The 15,838-nt window shown below is 40.2% G+C and overlaps 2 protein-coding genes across 8 annotated transcripts in view; one reads left to right on the forward strand and one right to left on the reverse strand.

Annotated features, from left to right (window-relative positions):
* The window catches only part of arhgef11 (Rho guanine nucleotide exchange factor (GEF) 11), a 46,507-nt gene extending 40,865 nt beyond the window's left edge, over nucleotides 1–5,642 (reverse strand). For 2 of the 7 annotated variants that reach the window (XM_082162326.1, XM_082162323.1), the window contains exons 1-3: nucleotides 4,392–5,641; nucleotides 1,878–1,969; nucleotides 1,682–1,786 (exon numbers count right to left, since the gene is read on the reverse strand). In XM_082162326.1, the coding sequence (XP_082018452.1) occupies nucleotides 1,682–1,786; nucleotides 1,878–1,969; nucleotides 4,392–4,426 (232 nt within the window). In that variant the 5' untranslated portion in view covers nucleotides 4,427–5,641. Of the gene's footprint in view, nucleotides 1–1,681; nucleotides 1,787–1,877; nucleotides 1,970–2,431; nucleotides 3,262–4,391 lie in introns of those variants that run through there. The other 5 variants (XM_082162321.1, XM_082162324.1, XM_082162325.1 and 2 more) reach the window with 4 other exon arrangements.
* Nucleotides 5,643–6,760: 1,118 nt separating this feature from the next.
* myadma (myeloid associated differentiation marker a) lies at nucleotides 6,761–15,344 on the forward strand. Its single transcript, XM_082148770.1, has 2 exons — nucleotides 6,761–6,871; nucleotides 11,843–15,344. Exon 2 carries the CDS (start codon nucleotides 11,865–11,867, stop codon nucleotides 12,747–12,749), a length of 885 nt encoding a protein of 294 aa, XP_082004896.1. The 5' UTR covers nucleotides 6,761–6,871; nucleotides 11,843–11,864; the 3' UTR covers nucleotides 12,750–15,344.
* The last annotated feature ends 494 nt before the right edge of the window (nucleotides 15,345–15,838 follow it).

Here is a 15,838-nt window from a genome sequence, read left to right on the forward strand (position 1 = left end):
GCTTCATACAGCGTCTGTTTGAACAAGAATAAAGTTCAACATAATTGCTACTATCAATGAAGTGGAGTCTACGTTTTTTAATCAGTTTTAATTTGATAAACATGACACAATATAACATACGACATGAAAAGAGTGTTCACTGTTATAATAAACTGATTTGAGAGCTTTAGAGGAACTAAAGGTGTTCGAATAAACACGAAACACACATGATCGTTGTCATGCGGTGAATCCGGCCAATCGTGGGACAGCTGTGTCGTCATCAGCCCTCCTGCAGCCCAGTGCAGCCGCTCTTGAGAAGCTGCGCTGGCTGAGTTCTCCGGCTACTCTCGAATTGCTCTCGCGGTACTTTGATGGCATATGTCACAGTCACGTGGCGTCTGTATCAAGTCGGACAAAATTTCGAACCGGCATGCACTGCTTTAAAGGGATAGTTCAGGATTTTAGACATGAATCTCTATAGCTTCCCCATAAGCAGTGTGGTGCATTGACCATGACTTACCCCCGACAGCGTCCTGTGAGCCGAGCTCCGGTCCAGTTTTGGTCAAGATGAAATTAGTCCGGCAAGTTTGCTGGGGTCACGGCAATAAAGTTTTTTTCTTCTCAAATCAATATGTGTTCAAAAGAGTGATATATTTGCAGCACAAAACCGCTGTCTATGGAGAGGTCAGACCTCGTAATGGCTTGGCACTATTTTCTTCCCCGTCATATCACTGCGCGCTGCCGCTACCTACAGCCAGCTGGGAGCCGCGCACGTGTCACTTTGTTTACAGCTCGTAAAGAGAACGATAACATGTCTGACTACAGCAGCGACGATGACAACATTGACTTCGACACACAGCCAAAAGGATATGTTTACGAACCTTTACGAAGCAATGAGCCAAAGTCGCCTCAGAGCAACATCTGCCACAGGAAATCTTTGAAATGTGTGCGGAGAAAGCGCCACATCTTTGTTTGTACAGTCCGGATAGTCACAAGTCCGCACCATTTTCTACAAAGCTTGTACAAACTGATCGCTCTTGGTGAGTAGCTATGTTAGCTCGTTCGTGTAGCTGTTCTGAGCACGTAAGCACTGCTGTAAACACCGCCGAACAACTGAAAAAGTGGTGTGCGCCTGCGCAGCTCGCAGCTGGCTGTAGGTAGCGGCAGCGCGCAGTGATATGACAGGGGAGAAAATAGTGCCAAGACATTACGAGGTCTGACCTCTCCATAGACAACGTTTTAGTGACGCAAATATATCACTCTTTTGAACACATATTGATTTGAGAAGAAAAAAGCTTTATTGCCGTGACCCCAGCAAACTTGCCGGACTAACTTCATCTTGACCAAAACTGGACCGGAGCTCGGCTCACAGGACGCTGTCGGGGGTAAGTCATGGTCAATGCACCACACTGCTTATGGGGAAGCTATAGAGATTCATGTCTAAAATCCTGAACTATCCCTTTAAGTCAGCCGCCGATCGGTCTGCGCAGAGCTGCATGAAGTCGAACAAGCCTTGTATCTTCAAACAAACTGTTTGATGAACCGATGTATATTAAGAGAAAATGTACGTTGTTTTTTTTTACCTTTAACACAGCATAATAGGTTAATGCATCCTTGCTGAATAAAAGCATTAATAAAAAATTTAAAAAATCTTACTGACTGCAAACTTTCATAGGTTAGTTTAAGTGAGTGTGTGCGTTACCTGGCCGAACATTTTGCACTAGTTTGATTCTCTCGCCACACACGGTGAAGCCAAACCCCAGATTGTCCCTCTGCACAACCACACATCTTTGGACTAAACCCGTCCCTGTGAAAAAAATTACATTACTTTCATGAATAAAGTCATGTCATATAATGATTTCTGACTTTTGCATATGTATGTGTTTGTCTAGCATTACCTGTGTTGTCTGAGGAGAGATCGGACAGTGTCTCCCTCTGCTGGCCAGGAGGAGACCTGCGCTCTGAGTCTCCAAGTGTCAAACTGCTCAACCTAAAACAGAGGAACAACCAGATGCCAAAATGAATACAAGCGTGAGGGGAAACATAATAACTAGAGCTCCAGGGAGAACTAGACGAAAGCAAGGACATCCGAAGCAGGGAAGGAAGTTCATTGGACGTTATAGATGCACAATGCAAAATAAAACTGAAAGTTGGTGATTTTAATGACACCCAACCAAAAGTGAAAGGACCTTGGCCATATTTCTGAGTTTCACACCAGTACTGGCATTACAGTGGTTAACCGATACTGTGTTTTCAATGTGCAATGCAAACATCGATGTCTTGAGAGAATATATTATAATAAAAAAAAGGGTGTAATAACTAAAAATATTGACAAAATTTTTTTTATAATCAAGCATTTAAAAACAAAACATGCGTCATTCATTGACAGGGATATTAATCCTGGTCTGCCACTAATTATAACAGAACATTAAAATAAAATCAGAAAACTCACCAAGCAGCAAAAGGACTTAAAGGATGCATGAAAGAGAAAATGAAGGTGTTACAGAAGAGAAAGAGAGAAACGCAAAGAAAGAGCAAGTACACAACATGAGACGGACTGCAAGTCTGAGTGAGAAAGTGAACGACGCGTGAAACTCCTCCTAAATAAGCACACAGTGAAAGAGTCGTGTGTGTGATTGACGGCTCAATTAACATGTCTTGAGACAGTGAAATAGTGAACATTACTCAAGCGAGTATATCAACTGGCATCGGAAATCTGTGGTTAATGACTGACAGATGGCATGTGTTCGGTTTCACTTTGGTTCATCATACCTGGGCAGGTGTGTGTGTTTCTTAATGGCTGCCCTGCAGGTCACATGACACAAACAGGAAGTGGACGAACAGGAAAAACACGTGAATGGGAAAGAGAAATCAAGAGCTTGAGACAGAGAACAAGACACAGACACACATCAAAAACAGAAGCACAGAAAAGACTGATACACACACACACACACACACAGACAATGTGTGGACGTGCTCATAATCGTATGACGTGAAGCGTCTGTCACAGAGCGACTCCATCGTTCACCAGTAAACAAACACAACGCTTGTAACTGAGGGTAAAAATAGCAACAAGGAAACTAAGACACACTGGATGAATGGAAAAACCTGTACTGTTACACTGGAGATATGAAGGAAGCAGCAACTTTAATGTTACCTTCAGAACGCACACAAACAAACGTGAATTTAGCCAGTATTTTCACTGTAAACCATAAAACACATAACATATTAAAGCATCTTTGGTGTTTCTATGGTTTCTACAAAATAAGACCGGAAATCGAGGGTTACGCGGGTATGATGTCATTGATGGGTGGTTCAAAATGCTTATTTCTCTGTATTTAAACATTCTCAGAAACATTTGGGATAATGTAAGTGCACAAATCAACTAAATATATAACATTGTACTAGTGTTTTTTGGATATTTTGGTAACACTTTACAATAAGGTTCATTAGTTAATGTATTAACTAATATGAACTAGCCATAAGCAATACATCTGTTACTGTATTTGTTAATAAAAAAATCCAACTGTTAATTTTTTTGTTCTTGTTAGTTCACAGTGTATTAACTAACCTGATATTAAAGGCACACTATGTAAGCCTTTTGGATTAAAATACTGGTAACACTTTACAATAAGGTTCATTAGTTAAAGATATAGCGGAGGATGTTTTACTTCCTGGTGGGTAACCTATACTATTGGTCCTCCTAATTGTCAATCATTCTGGTGAATCAATCAAACTTTTCAAAAAGTGGAGAGGGCGGGTCTTATCTAAAATTTGGAAAGATCCTCCCCTATACCTTTAACTACATTAGTTAGCATGAACTGATAATGAATTGTTCATGTTAATTTCAACGTTTACTAATACTTTATTATCGAGTTAACATTTGTCTACCAATAACTTTTTCCTTAATCATGCTTAAATGAATGTTCTCAGATTAATATAAATGAATGGTTCACTCAATACGTACACTTACATGAGAAAATCGGGTTTATTCTGCAAGAAACGGGTCGCTTCATGGGCGCCGTCATGTTGATATCACGTGATCAGCGGAATACTAACTCATATGTTATTGGTAACCCTTTTATTTTACACTTTTACGTGATGCTATATCCACACTGCAGGGTGCATTTGTGACATAAGAATGTCAGTTATCACAGATAATAATTTAAAAAGAAAAAAATGCTATTCTTGGTGAATAAGCTTGACTGTATGTTAGTTAGCGCTCTTGAAATGCCGCTCGACCAATCAGATTACAGGACCGTAAATATTACTATCAAACATGCAACGGTATTATCCCAATCGTATAGTCGTCTTTTAGTTTTTGTCTCGTAAAGCAGAAATAAAACAATGAGCACATTAACATAAAACAATGGCAATAGGTCAAAAGGTCGTTAAAAGCATAATAAGCTCACCTGTCCAGCGTGGAGGTCGGCTGTCGGACACTCATGGCTGCAAACCGTCACAGGTTTGTCCGATTGCTTGTGTAGTGATTATATATCAGTTTGAGATCATTTCATTAGTGTGTGTTAGTTGTATTTCCTCTCCTCGTATCTCCGCTCCTTAGGGTGAGTGTAGTCCTTTCGTCACGTCAAGGGTCAAAGTTCAACACAGTGGTCCTCCTCACCAGCATCGTCCCGTTTAATAAACAAACTCGAAAACCTGGGAAATAACTCCAGTACTCGTGTCAAAACAACTGGGAACATGCAGGATCAATACGCTACATTTCTGTATTATCTCTGAAGCCTCCGGTTGGTGTCCTGAACACAGATTCCTGAGGACTGAATCATAGTTCTACTTTAGGGTCACATTAAAAAAAAAAAAAAAAAAAAAAATATGAACAGATTTCACCAACTTTGCACACAACCATGCAAGTCTTCAAACCCAAACGAGAAGAATCCGCTACTGTGTGTCTTCGACTATACAGTGTTTAAAGGGTCACTATGATTCACAGTCACTTGGTCCTTCGGCTCTCAGTGTTTTTTTAACAAGGTTATTCTGGTCTTTGAAGCTCATGATCTCAACGCAGTGCAAGTGGAGCTTATCAGAACCACACAACCCACAGTGATAGGAGAGAAATAAAGTGCATTTTAAACTAATTCATAAGCAGCAAGATCACAGTGGTGACAGTCAAAACCCCTGCACCATCAATGCACTCAAATAAACATCTAACTGTAATGATGTGCAATGCGGGAACATGAATAATATCCTTGCGTTATTGCTCGGCTCGATCCAGTTCGCTTCCAGTGTGCGCGAGGCCTTCACGCGCGTGCGACACAACGCTAGCGCGCGCGTTGTTGTGCAATAATAACCCGATCCAGACGCGATCTTCTGCACTGTTTATGCCGATAAACACGCATTGGATCGCTTTCGTTATGAGGTGCAATTATTCCCCGAATTTTGGCGATTTGCACACGCTCGTTTTGTGGCCAGCGAGATTCATTGTGGGTTCCGTAACGACTTGAATCTTGTGCGGTCACGTCTTTTAGCGTCAGTCTCCTGCTGTATGGACGTTTAAAGTTGATATCCTCTCATTGTTTCCAAGAGATGTGTGATCGGCATGTCTTTAAATGTAGTGTTATCCCAGTGTTCGAGCGTTCGCCATTCCGGAATAATACCCTCATCCTTGGGTTTATGTTTGGCTACTGGGAAGGCAAACAGACTCGCGCTCGCCCCCTATCGGTTGGATTCTGGTACTGCGCGTGAAATCCGTCCTCGAGACTCGAGTCACTAGAGTTACTGGAAAAACAAGGCAGGTTTAACTGGGGGGGGAAATGTAGAAGGAATTTCCACTCCGAAATAGTACATTTCTCAAAGATACGACATGTAACACTGAATTAAGCGTGAATTTATGAAAGAAATGTAGTAACCTGTAAAAATGAAGACATCCAAAAGAAGTCATTCCCTGACCGGGAATCGAACCCGGGCCGCGGCGGTGAGAGCGCCGAATCCTAACCACTAGACCACCAGGGAACTACTGTCTTTCGTGCAGGCTATCATATTTATCACAGCAGGCTAGCACAGTCTGGTTGGTTTTAAATATTATATTTGCTGTTTTATCGGTTTGCATTATTATTACGATTTTCTTCTGATGAACATATCTGTAGCTAAAACTAAGGAAAGTTAAAATCAGTAGATTCTGTAAACTCGCGAGAAGTCAGTAATGTTGGGAACACGTGACCATTCGTAATGTATGTGTGTTGTCACACTGAAAATTAAACACAGACAGCTATAGGCTACAACGAAATTAATGAATCCTGTTAAAACTAGTGTAAGTCTACTCGTAACAACATATAACTTAGATATTTTTTTCTTCTCATTTTCATTCTCATTGTACAATCTGTTATTGGAACAAAGTGTCCCGAAATATATGTACTTCAGATTATTATGTAGCGTCCAACCTCAGTAACGGCAGAGTAGTAACAGTAACAACCTCATTCATCGCAGAGAAAGCTGGAAATACCACATTTACTGGGTTTCCTCAAAAGACAAAATAGTATGAAAAATAAGAAAAAATAATTCTTTTTTTGTTGTTGTCTGTGTACAATGTATGCTAAATATATTAATTACAATATATATATATATATATATATATATATATATATATATATATATATATATATAAGATATACAGAAAAAAAATGGGAAAATATAACATAGTGGAGTGCTAAAACCAACATACATCTAATTTTAGCATAGAATTCCCTTCTCTGGTCTAGACTTCGTGGGTCAAATGATAAGAGAAAGGCAGTACCTAATTTGGAAGTAATGGGCGTGGGTGAGTTCCGTTAAAGAAGAGAAGAGAACATCTGGGCAGCGTCACAGGAGAGGGTCTCGATCTCCACTGTCATACAAACTGGAATAAAGGGGGAAAGTCTTTCTACATAAGTACAAGGTATGTCTATATCGTTTTGTTGTTTTCTTTTCTGTTGGGATTTGCGTTTGCATTGGTCTAGAATCAGTAATTAAGGGTGAAAATTGTGTTTTTGTGGACGGTACAAATTTCAGCTAGAGGAATGCGCCTCATTTACATAAATACACGCTTTTGTGAATATACTTGCTTTAGGTCTGCGTTGGGTTTATATACTGTGCGTAACGTTGTATATTGCGTACTTTTTTAACCGTGTGCAACTTTTAAGCGTTTTTTTTAACGCATTACGTAGGCTAAGCGAGAAAAGTATGAATTCCGAGGTCGCTAAAATCACTAAAAGCTTTTCCCCGAAAACGTTTGTTTCACTATTACGGTCTCAACCTCATCCGAACCATAAACCAACACCCACACCCCTCACCACATCCGTTAGAACGACGGAGAGAGTAAAGAAACATTCGCTCAGTGTGTAGACTGCGTAAATCAGTAAACTATCAGAGATGTAGGCTGATAAACGTTTTAAGTCATTATCAGCGGCTTTAAAAACTCTAGAAGTTATTCTTTTTGTATTTATTTTTTTGCTGGCTCTGCTTGCGTCTATAATGCGTATTGGAATGTGGCGGAAGTGACCTGTAGCTGAGTCACCTCCGCTTACAAGGGGTTAGCTAACTTGTTAGATACAGTAAGTATTTACCTAATATTAGACATGATGTGTGAAGTGTGGATCTATACTAGATCTATAACTGCAGCTCTTAAAGGAACACTCAAAAATGATTCATTCCACACCCATGACTTCATTTCCTCAACAGAAAGAGATCTTGAGCAATGTCCTGCCTGTACTTTTGTTGATGCAAATCTGAATTATTATCTGCTGAACCTGGCGTTACACGGTTTAATGTGAGCTAGTGTGAATGAGGTTTGGGAGCTGTGGCGGAGCAGAGGGGAATATGTTTAGCAAATAACATTAAAAACATCATTAACATCTTAAAAAGCTGTCGTTTGTCTTAAGAAGACTTGTAACATTACCACACAAGTCATAGACAACTTGTGCAATGCATTTTACACACTCACTGTCATTGTGTAAAAGAGCAGGTTGGACATTTGCACAATTGATTTCCTTTTCTGATAAAGTCTCCATGAAATCAAAAAAAAAAAATTTTTTTCTTTTTTTTTTGGCTTTTAGTATGAATGTTAGTCTCACGGTTAGCCTATCTATTAGATAGTTTGCTCCAAAACAATGACAAAATTCACATTTAAAACTTAGTCTCTCACTTCCGCCAATATGGATCAGTGGTTTTGATGACATCACTCTGCACTTCAGCTTCTCATCAGTTTTTCTGTCTAATCAAAAAAGATTCTCTCTAGAATCTGAATTGTTCACACATTTACTATATTCTACATGGTGAATGGCACAAAGTGCACTATATAGGGGATAGGGAACGATTCAGACAATGTAATTAAAACACATAACGTATTAGACCCATTTGAATTCTGCACAGAAAGCTGTATTTTTAAAGCCATATGGAGGAGATTAGGAGGAGAAACGGTTAGAGATTAGGAGGAAACTGCGGCTTCAATGAGCTCAACAGCCCTCGCTGAGCTGTGATATTAACAAAATGCTATCAGCCATTTTTTTTTTAAAAGGGGGGAGGAGCTAAGGGTGTAACGGATCGCAGTTGATTCGTACGGATCAGGCCCCACGGTTCGGCACGCATGTGATTCGAGGATTAACTGCTAAGTTTAATCATCATAGAGTGAAAATGCATCATTTAGACGTGTTTTGTCTTGCCAATTTACACATTAAAACAATTTTAAGAGACTTGTGCGTTATCTGAGCTACTCTTTCGCGTTTCCTTTCCCTTGAACGGACACATACACACACATAATTATGTCAAATACCCGTCTCGGCAAGTATTCTCCCGGTTATGTCATGAGTGAACAGCTGAGAAAGAAACTGGATGTTTTTAAGTTTATTCGCTCCATGCATTCGATCTTAAATTGAAGCATATTAATACAACTAAAACATATGAATAAAACAACACAATACAGCTTTATCAAAGATAAGCCTCAATTTAATTTCTACTGTGAACAAATAGTGTTATTTTACATTTAGCCCTAAATATAAATTTCTGTACTTGAATACTGTTAGACTTTGTAACTTTGTTTTTTATCTCAACTTGTAATTTGTGTATTTGTTCGTATTTATTTTTCATCTCTGCTTGTAATATATATATATTGGATCGGATCACAAACTCACGGTTCAGATCATTTAGGGTTTTTGAGCCACGGATCGGATCATTTTTCAGAACAGCAAAAAAAAATAAAAAAAAAATAATAATAATTACACACACACACATATATATATATATATATATATATAATGTGTGTGTGTAAATTTTGTTTAAAAATTTTTATATATATATTTTTTATAATTTTTTTTGCTGTTCTGAAAAATGATCCGATCAGTGGCTCAAAAACCCTAAATGATCTGAACCGTGAGTTTGTGATCCGATACACCACTAGGAGGATCTGTTCGATATGTCCCGCTCTGTCTTCCTGTTTCAGTGGAAATGACATCAACACACTGTGTAACGCCACACGTTTCAAGACACTTCAGTGGGCCTTTAAGTCATTGATGACAGAATTAACATTTTTGTTTGAACTATTGCTTTAAGAGTATTAAATGTACAATAAATCAGAGATTTCAAAAGTAGGCTATGTTAAGTATTTTAAGACATACAGGTTGCTTGTGTTGTTTCCCTGAGCTTTATTTAAAGGCCCACTGAATGCCTTGAAACGCGCAGCTTTGTTTGATGCGTTGACATAATTTCCACTGAAACAGGAAGCTAAGGCAGGACATATTGAATGGCTCCTCCCCCTTTTCAAATAGCCAATAGCGTTTATTCCTCACAGACAGGGTATGGTATGGTATGGTATGGTATGGTATGGTATGGTATGGTATGGGACAATCCAACCGTCTCCATTGACTTTGTATTGCGTGAAGCTGCCTCCTTGTCATTTCTGAAACGATATCTAAAAGCTGCTTCGTCACAAAGTGTACAGCAAACAAGCTGAAAAACCCAAGTTTTTATAAGCTGTCGGCCCCCAAAAAACAAGTGTTTAAGGACACAAAAGTGGATGCAGGCAATAAGACGTGAAGCATCAGTTGAAAGAATGGATCAATTGTGGGATCCTGACACTCGGTATGCACTAAAAATACACTATGTGTGCAGTAAACATTTTCTCACTGTAAGTCAAATATACAAATGTCAGTTTATATATTAGCCCTATATTTCTGTAAGCTAAGCTATCCTGTAATATGACATGTAATATGCTCTGTCTCAATTCCCTGTATCCACCTTTGTGTCCTTAAACGCTCATGTTTTGGGGTCGACAACTTATTAAAACTTAGGCCTAGTTCTGGTGATTTTAGCTTGTTTGCTGTACACCTTGTCACAAAGCAGCTTTTTAGGCATTGTTTTGTTTTTTGTTATAAGTCAGAAATGACGAGGAGGCAGCTTCACGCAATACAAAGTCAATGGAGACGGTTGGGTTACCCCCCCCCCCCCCCCCCCATCCCCATCCCCATCCCCATCCCCATCCCCATCCCCATCCCCCTGTGTGGGCGTGGCCTAAATGCACTCTGTCTCTATGCAGTGATGGAAACAGGCCACACAAGCTCCTCTTAAAAGTGTTGAACCTCCCAAATGGTCCACATGTTTACACAACCAGGCAGTAACATGGAGCATGTCAAATCTGTCAGCCAAAAGCATGCTTTGTTGACTCAGATGGTCCATCTGTCTCTCTTTTTGTCCTTTGCAGAGTCACCAGAAGCACCTTCATTTGACACATCATGCCTTTGGTGGTCTTTTTTTCTGTGCAGGACTGTGATATGAAGAGTGTGCAAAGTAACATTTTACCAACTGTGTGAAAGTGAACAGCACATAACAGGCACAATAGCGGTATAAACATGAATATCTATGGGTTCAATATGCGTCACATGACTAAACTTGCGTCATCGTTTTTAAATGCCTCTGTTTTGACGGTCCACACAACAACGCGAAAACGGCATTTTCAAATTTATCCACTTTGGAGAGCGTTTTCAAAAAAGCCTGTTTTCATTAATAAAAACTCCGTCTCAGTGTTAACAGAAGGCCAAAACGGAGAGAAAAAGATGTGTGGACAAAGCCTAAGTAGCATGATCAGCGATTAGAGCTCGTCAAATCTGTCAGCCAATAGACCAATTTCGAGCCGACGTCACAGTTACGTCACGGCGCTAGCTGGAGGCAAAACAAAGGGAAAACTGGAGGCGGCCATTACAAACCACAGATTTGGCTACATAATAAGGAACTTAAATAATAATAATTATTATTAAATGTCATCTTGTTGTGTTGTCGGGTGCAAGAATCGATGAAAAATGAGTATGCTGTATCTGGAATTTTTATTTCTAGAAAATATTCACATCATTAAAATTGCACCGTAATGTCACTCTTTACATTGTCGTCTTCTTGGTGCTGGCTAGGCAGAACTGCAGATCGCACAACACAAGTCTTTACATGACCATTCAGCTCATAGTTATAGGCATCTAAAGATTTATATGCCCTCAGTATCTCTATCGGGTAGGTGTAGAAGTCAGGCCACTCAACCGGAGGTAGCGTTAACGTTAATCCTGTCAGATCGTCCATCCATTGACTGAGCGCGTACGGGTCCGCCAATCTGGGATGTCCGTTAAAATGAACTTTTGCAAATAACAATCGCGGTCCTGGACAGTGAGTGTCTTTGCACATTAAGATAAAATTGGATTTTCTCCAGTCATTGTTAAAAAACAAGCTAACAAAACTTGCAAACTAACGTTAGGGAAGCGTCCAGAGGGATCGTTCCGCCACCACCTAAGCTCCGCCCACAAAAAACATCACCATGTTTACTAACTGAAAAGGGGTCTATAGCATGCTCTGTTGATTCAGATGGTCCATCTGTCTCTCTTTTTGTCCTTTGCAGAGTCACCAGAATCACCTTCATCATGCCTTTCGTGGTCTTGATGCCATCCCGTTTGATGTGGGCGCGTCTGGCGGCTCTAGTGTTCACTTGTGTGGCGTTCAGCGTGGCGTCCCATGGAGGGGGGCTCAACGGCGGGACGGCCGACTGGAGCGTGTTCTGCTGGGCTTTCAGCTTCGCAGGAACCCTGCTGGTTCTCCTGGTGGAGATCCTGGGTCTGCAGTCTCGCGCCCCCGTGTCCTGGAACAACTTCCCAATTACGTTCGCCTGCTACGCCACGCTTCTGTGCCTGTCTGCGTCCATCATCTTCCCGCTCTACTTTCTGAAGGGCTACACGAGACAAGACGAGGTTCGGGATCACAGAATCGTCGCCACTGTGTTCTCCTGCCTGGCCACCGCCGCTTACTTCGTGGAGGTGTGTATGGCACGGGCGCGGCCGGGAGAAGTCGCCGGTTACATGGCGACGGTTCCGGGTCTCCTGAAGGTTTGCGAGACTTTTGTGGCCTGCGTCATATTTGTGTTCGTCAGCGACCCGGTCTCTTACGACAGTCACGCCGCTGTGAAGTGGTGCATGGCCGTGTACTGCATCTGCTTCGTGATCTCGGCAGCCATCGTGGTGTTGTGCATCGGCGAATGCACCGGGTGCCTTCCGTTCCCGTTCGCACGCTTCCTCTCCGCCTACGCTCTTCTGGCAGTTCTCATGTACCTCACCGCCACTATCATTTGGCCAGTCTTCAAGTTTGACAGCCGTTATTCGGGAAGCTCGAGACGACCGGACTACTGCCGAAACTCTAGCGGTTTGTGCTGGTGGGATAAATTGGTTGCCGTGGCCGTTCTCACCGCGCTCAACTTCCTGATTTATCTGGCGGATCTGGCGTATTCTGCCCGGCTGGTGTTCGTCACGGCGTAAGAGAGAGAGCAAACAATCAGCTTTTCCTGGACATTGAGCTTTGAAAGCCAAAGATTTTAAATACAGTGTTTCAATGAGTTCAGATGCAGGAGGAAACGGTGAATAATGGCGCGTTCAAGTCATGTCAGAAAAGATCGTATTTATGAGTTAATTGCATATAAACGCCACGGCGAAGTCGTAATTACGAGTGGGAAATAGTGTTATTTTATAATATGAAGGAAAATTGATAGACTAATGAAATCCGGTATTTTCTTTGAGCATGAGTTGAGTTTAAGAGTCGGGGCCGTTTCAGTAAGAAAATATGCAATGGATGCAGTGTGTTTATTGAAGGTGAATTTGTTTAAATTAATTACTTTTTCATAGATTGAAGAAAAATATTTAAAACAAAAATCAAAAACACACCTGATACTCATTCTTTATTAAAGGATTAGTTCACTTCAGAATTTAAATTCATGTCAGAAAGATCGTATTTACGAGTTACGCATATAAATATATATAACGCATATAAATGCCACGACACGAATAACAGTGTTATTTTAGTATTTACTAGTAAGGAAATTCAGTATTTTCTTCAGTATTATCACAGAGTTTACGAGTTTGGGGCGTTTCAGTAAGAAAATATGCAATGAATGCAGTGTGTTTATTGAGAGTAAATTTGTTGAAATTAAAGCAACACCATGTAAGTTTTGCTCTCGGGGTCCCCCTACAGTTGGGAAACAGTATTGTCTTCTACTGCGGTCGTAAAATCTGTCATGGTTACACCAGGGGATACACGACGTGCATTTGTTGACAAGCCGATACCCCTGAACTCTGCAGAAGGAGTTCTCACGTCTTGGGCAGACTGCCTGTGTTGCGTGTGAAATGTCTTCATCCCAGGTATAGTGGCATATATTTCAGCATGTCATATGAATATAATTTCATGGGTTTTTTCATCGAAAACTAGCATGTTAGCATTTACTAGCTACCAGATTGATAATTCGCTCCTCTACTAGCATTACTTGATTCATGAAGATAAATGGAGGACCAGATAGCTTCCGTAACATAGCCAGGCAGACAACAAATTCGAAAAACTAGAGATAGTATGCAAGCAATATACTTACTAGTCCAACAGCATGACGGCCAAGTCAGCATCGGTCGGGCACCCCTCCTCCTCCTTTAGCTCACGCCAGCGAGCGAACGCTGGACCAATATTGATCCTCGTCCGGCCTTTGATTTTGTCACACTCCCTTTTTCTCTTCCTAGTCTCCTCCGACAAAACCTTTGCCTTCTTCGGTTTCGTTGCTGCTTCGGCCATGACAACAACATACACACGCTATACCAGCCGGCAAACAAACGCTAGTTGGGCTCTCACGTCCGAATTTGAGAGGGTGGGGGAAGTGAGGTATGCGGTAAAGCAGTGGAATTTTGTAGTTCTTTTTGTGCTCGGGTTACTACCCGAACCCCGAAGTTCTGTAGTGCCAGTAAAAGCGATACAGACCACATCAGGCTTTGGCAGACGTGTCATTCAACCTATTGTAAGTCGATGTACCATTACAAGAGTCTTGGAAATATATTATGAAGGTTGAAAAACTACATGGTGTTGCTTTAAGTACCTTTTTTTTTTTTTTTTTTTTTTTTTACACTAAAACTAGCTAAGTATGTCCAAAATAACAATTACGATATAAAATACACTGCCTGGCCAAAATAGTCACTTGTTTGGATTTTAATAGGTAAATGCTGAAGAGTCTGTGATTGGATCATTATTGCAGTGATTATTATGTTTCTAGCATGTCATATATTTGTCTACAGTTCTTCTAACCCTAATTGATGGAGTTTGTAGCTTTTCGTTTCTTAAACAACCAGACACATCATGGCCATATTCCAGGATGACAGTGTCAGGATTCATCAGGCTCAAATTGTGAGAAAAAAAAGATGGAAGATTCATTTTCACACATGAATTGATGAGTCCAGAGCTTAAATTCACTGGAAGTCTCTGGGATCTGCTGGACTCTTGCATTGTCAATACCAGATCTTGAACAAAAATTGATGCCCATCTTAATGGAAATAACATCACAACATGCATTTACATCAAGACGGCATCAATTTCTCTTAAGCATTTGCCTAAATCCAAACAGAGACTTGTTTCTTGGCCGGGCAGTTTACAATGATTCAGTTTACAGCACCTTCACAGACTGAGAAAAATAAATCACTTTATCATCGCCATCTTGCTCCGACCAAAGTGATTTAAACACACCTGACGTCGTAACTTCCTAACTCATAAATACGAACTTCCCAGGAGGACTTGAACGCACCATAAGATTGTACTTTTAATGTGATTAGTGCATTTTCTGATTGTACCACTGCTGCCTTATTATGAGTGTATCGTGTTAATGTTGCTGTGTTCAACTACTGTACTTTTTTTGTGCTGTTTTACATGACTTGAAGCGTATTTGTTTGTCATATAAGTGTTATCACTGACACATGGCATCATCACAATAGTGTTTCCGCAGGTCAAAGTTCATGTGTTATAATGAAAGCGAACAATCCCAGAGCAAACATGTTTTTATGTTATTTTCTATGATATTCAAATAAAGTTGCATTGTGATATGTAAACAAGTATGGATTCTAATTTGCATTTTGTTTATTGGTTTTTGGGGTTTTCAAGTTGACATATATTCGTGAAAGTCGGTTTCAAGATGTTTAAGGCATCAGATATTTATCAGACAAAAAACTGTTGCAGCTTATGGTCTTCTAAAGAAATACATTATTATGACTTAACTGTCCACAAGCTTCCAGAATTAAATATCAGTTATGTGTTTAATTAATATAGTATTTATATAGATTAAATTATGTTATATATTCAATATAAGGAGATAACTTTATTCAATAACTTATAGAGTGATGTTCATCCAGACCATAAATTATCAATCAGAGTCACAGGACTTTAAACATGTTTTCTGAAAATATATGCTTTTAAACCCTCCTTTTAATTTGTATCCCTTTTAAGCTTTTGACTCGACCACTTCGATTGAATGAAGTCCACTTTTTGTTTGTTTAGATGATGGCGTATATTCAAAGTTTTCAACCAATCAAAAATTATTGAAAAGCTT

Source organism: Leuciscus leuciscus (assembly GCF_965113295.1).
Source record: "Leuciscus leuciscus genome assembly, chromosome: 2".
Taxonomy (NCBI): Eukaryota; Metazoa; Chordata; class Actinopteri; order Cypriniformes; family Leuciscidae; genus Leuciscus; species Leuciscus leuciscus.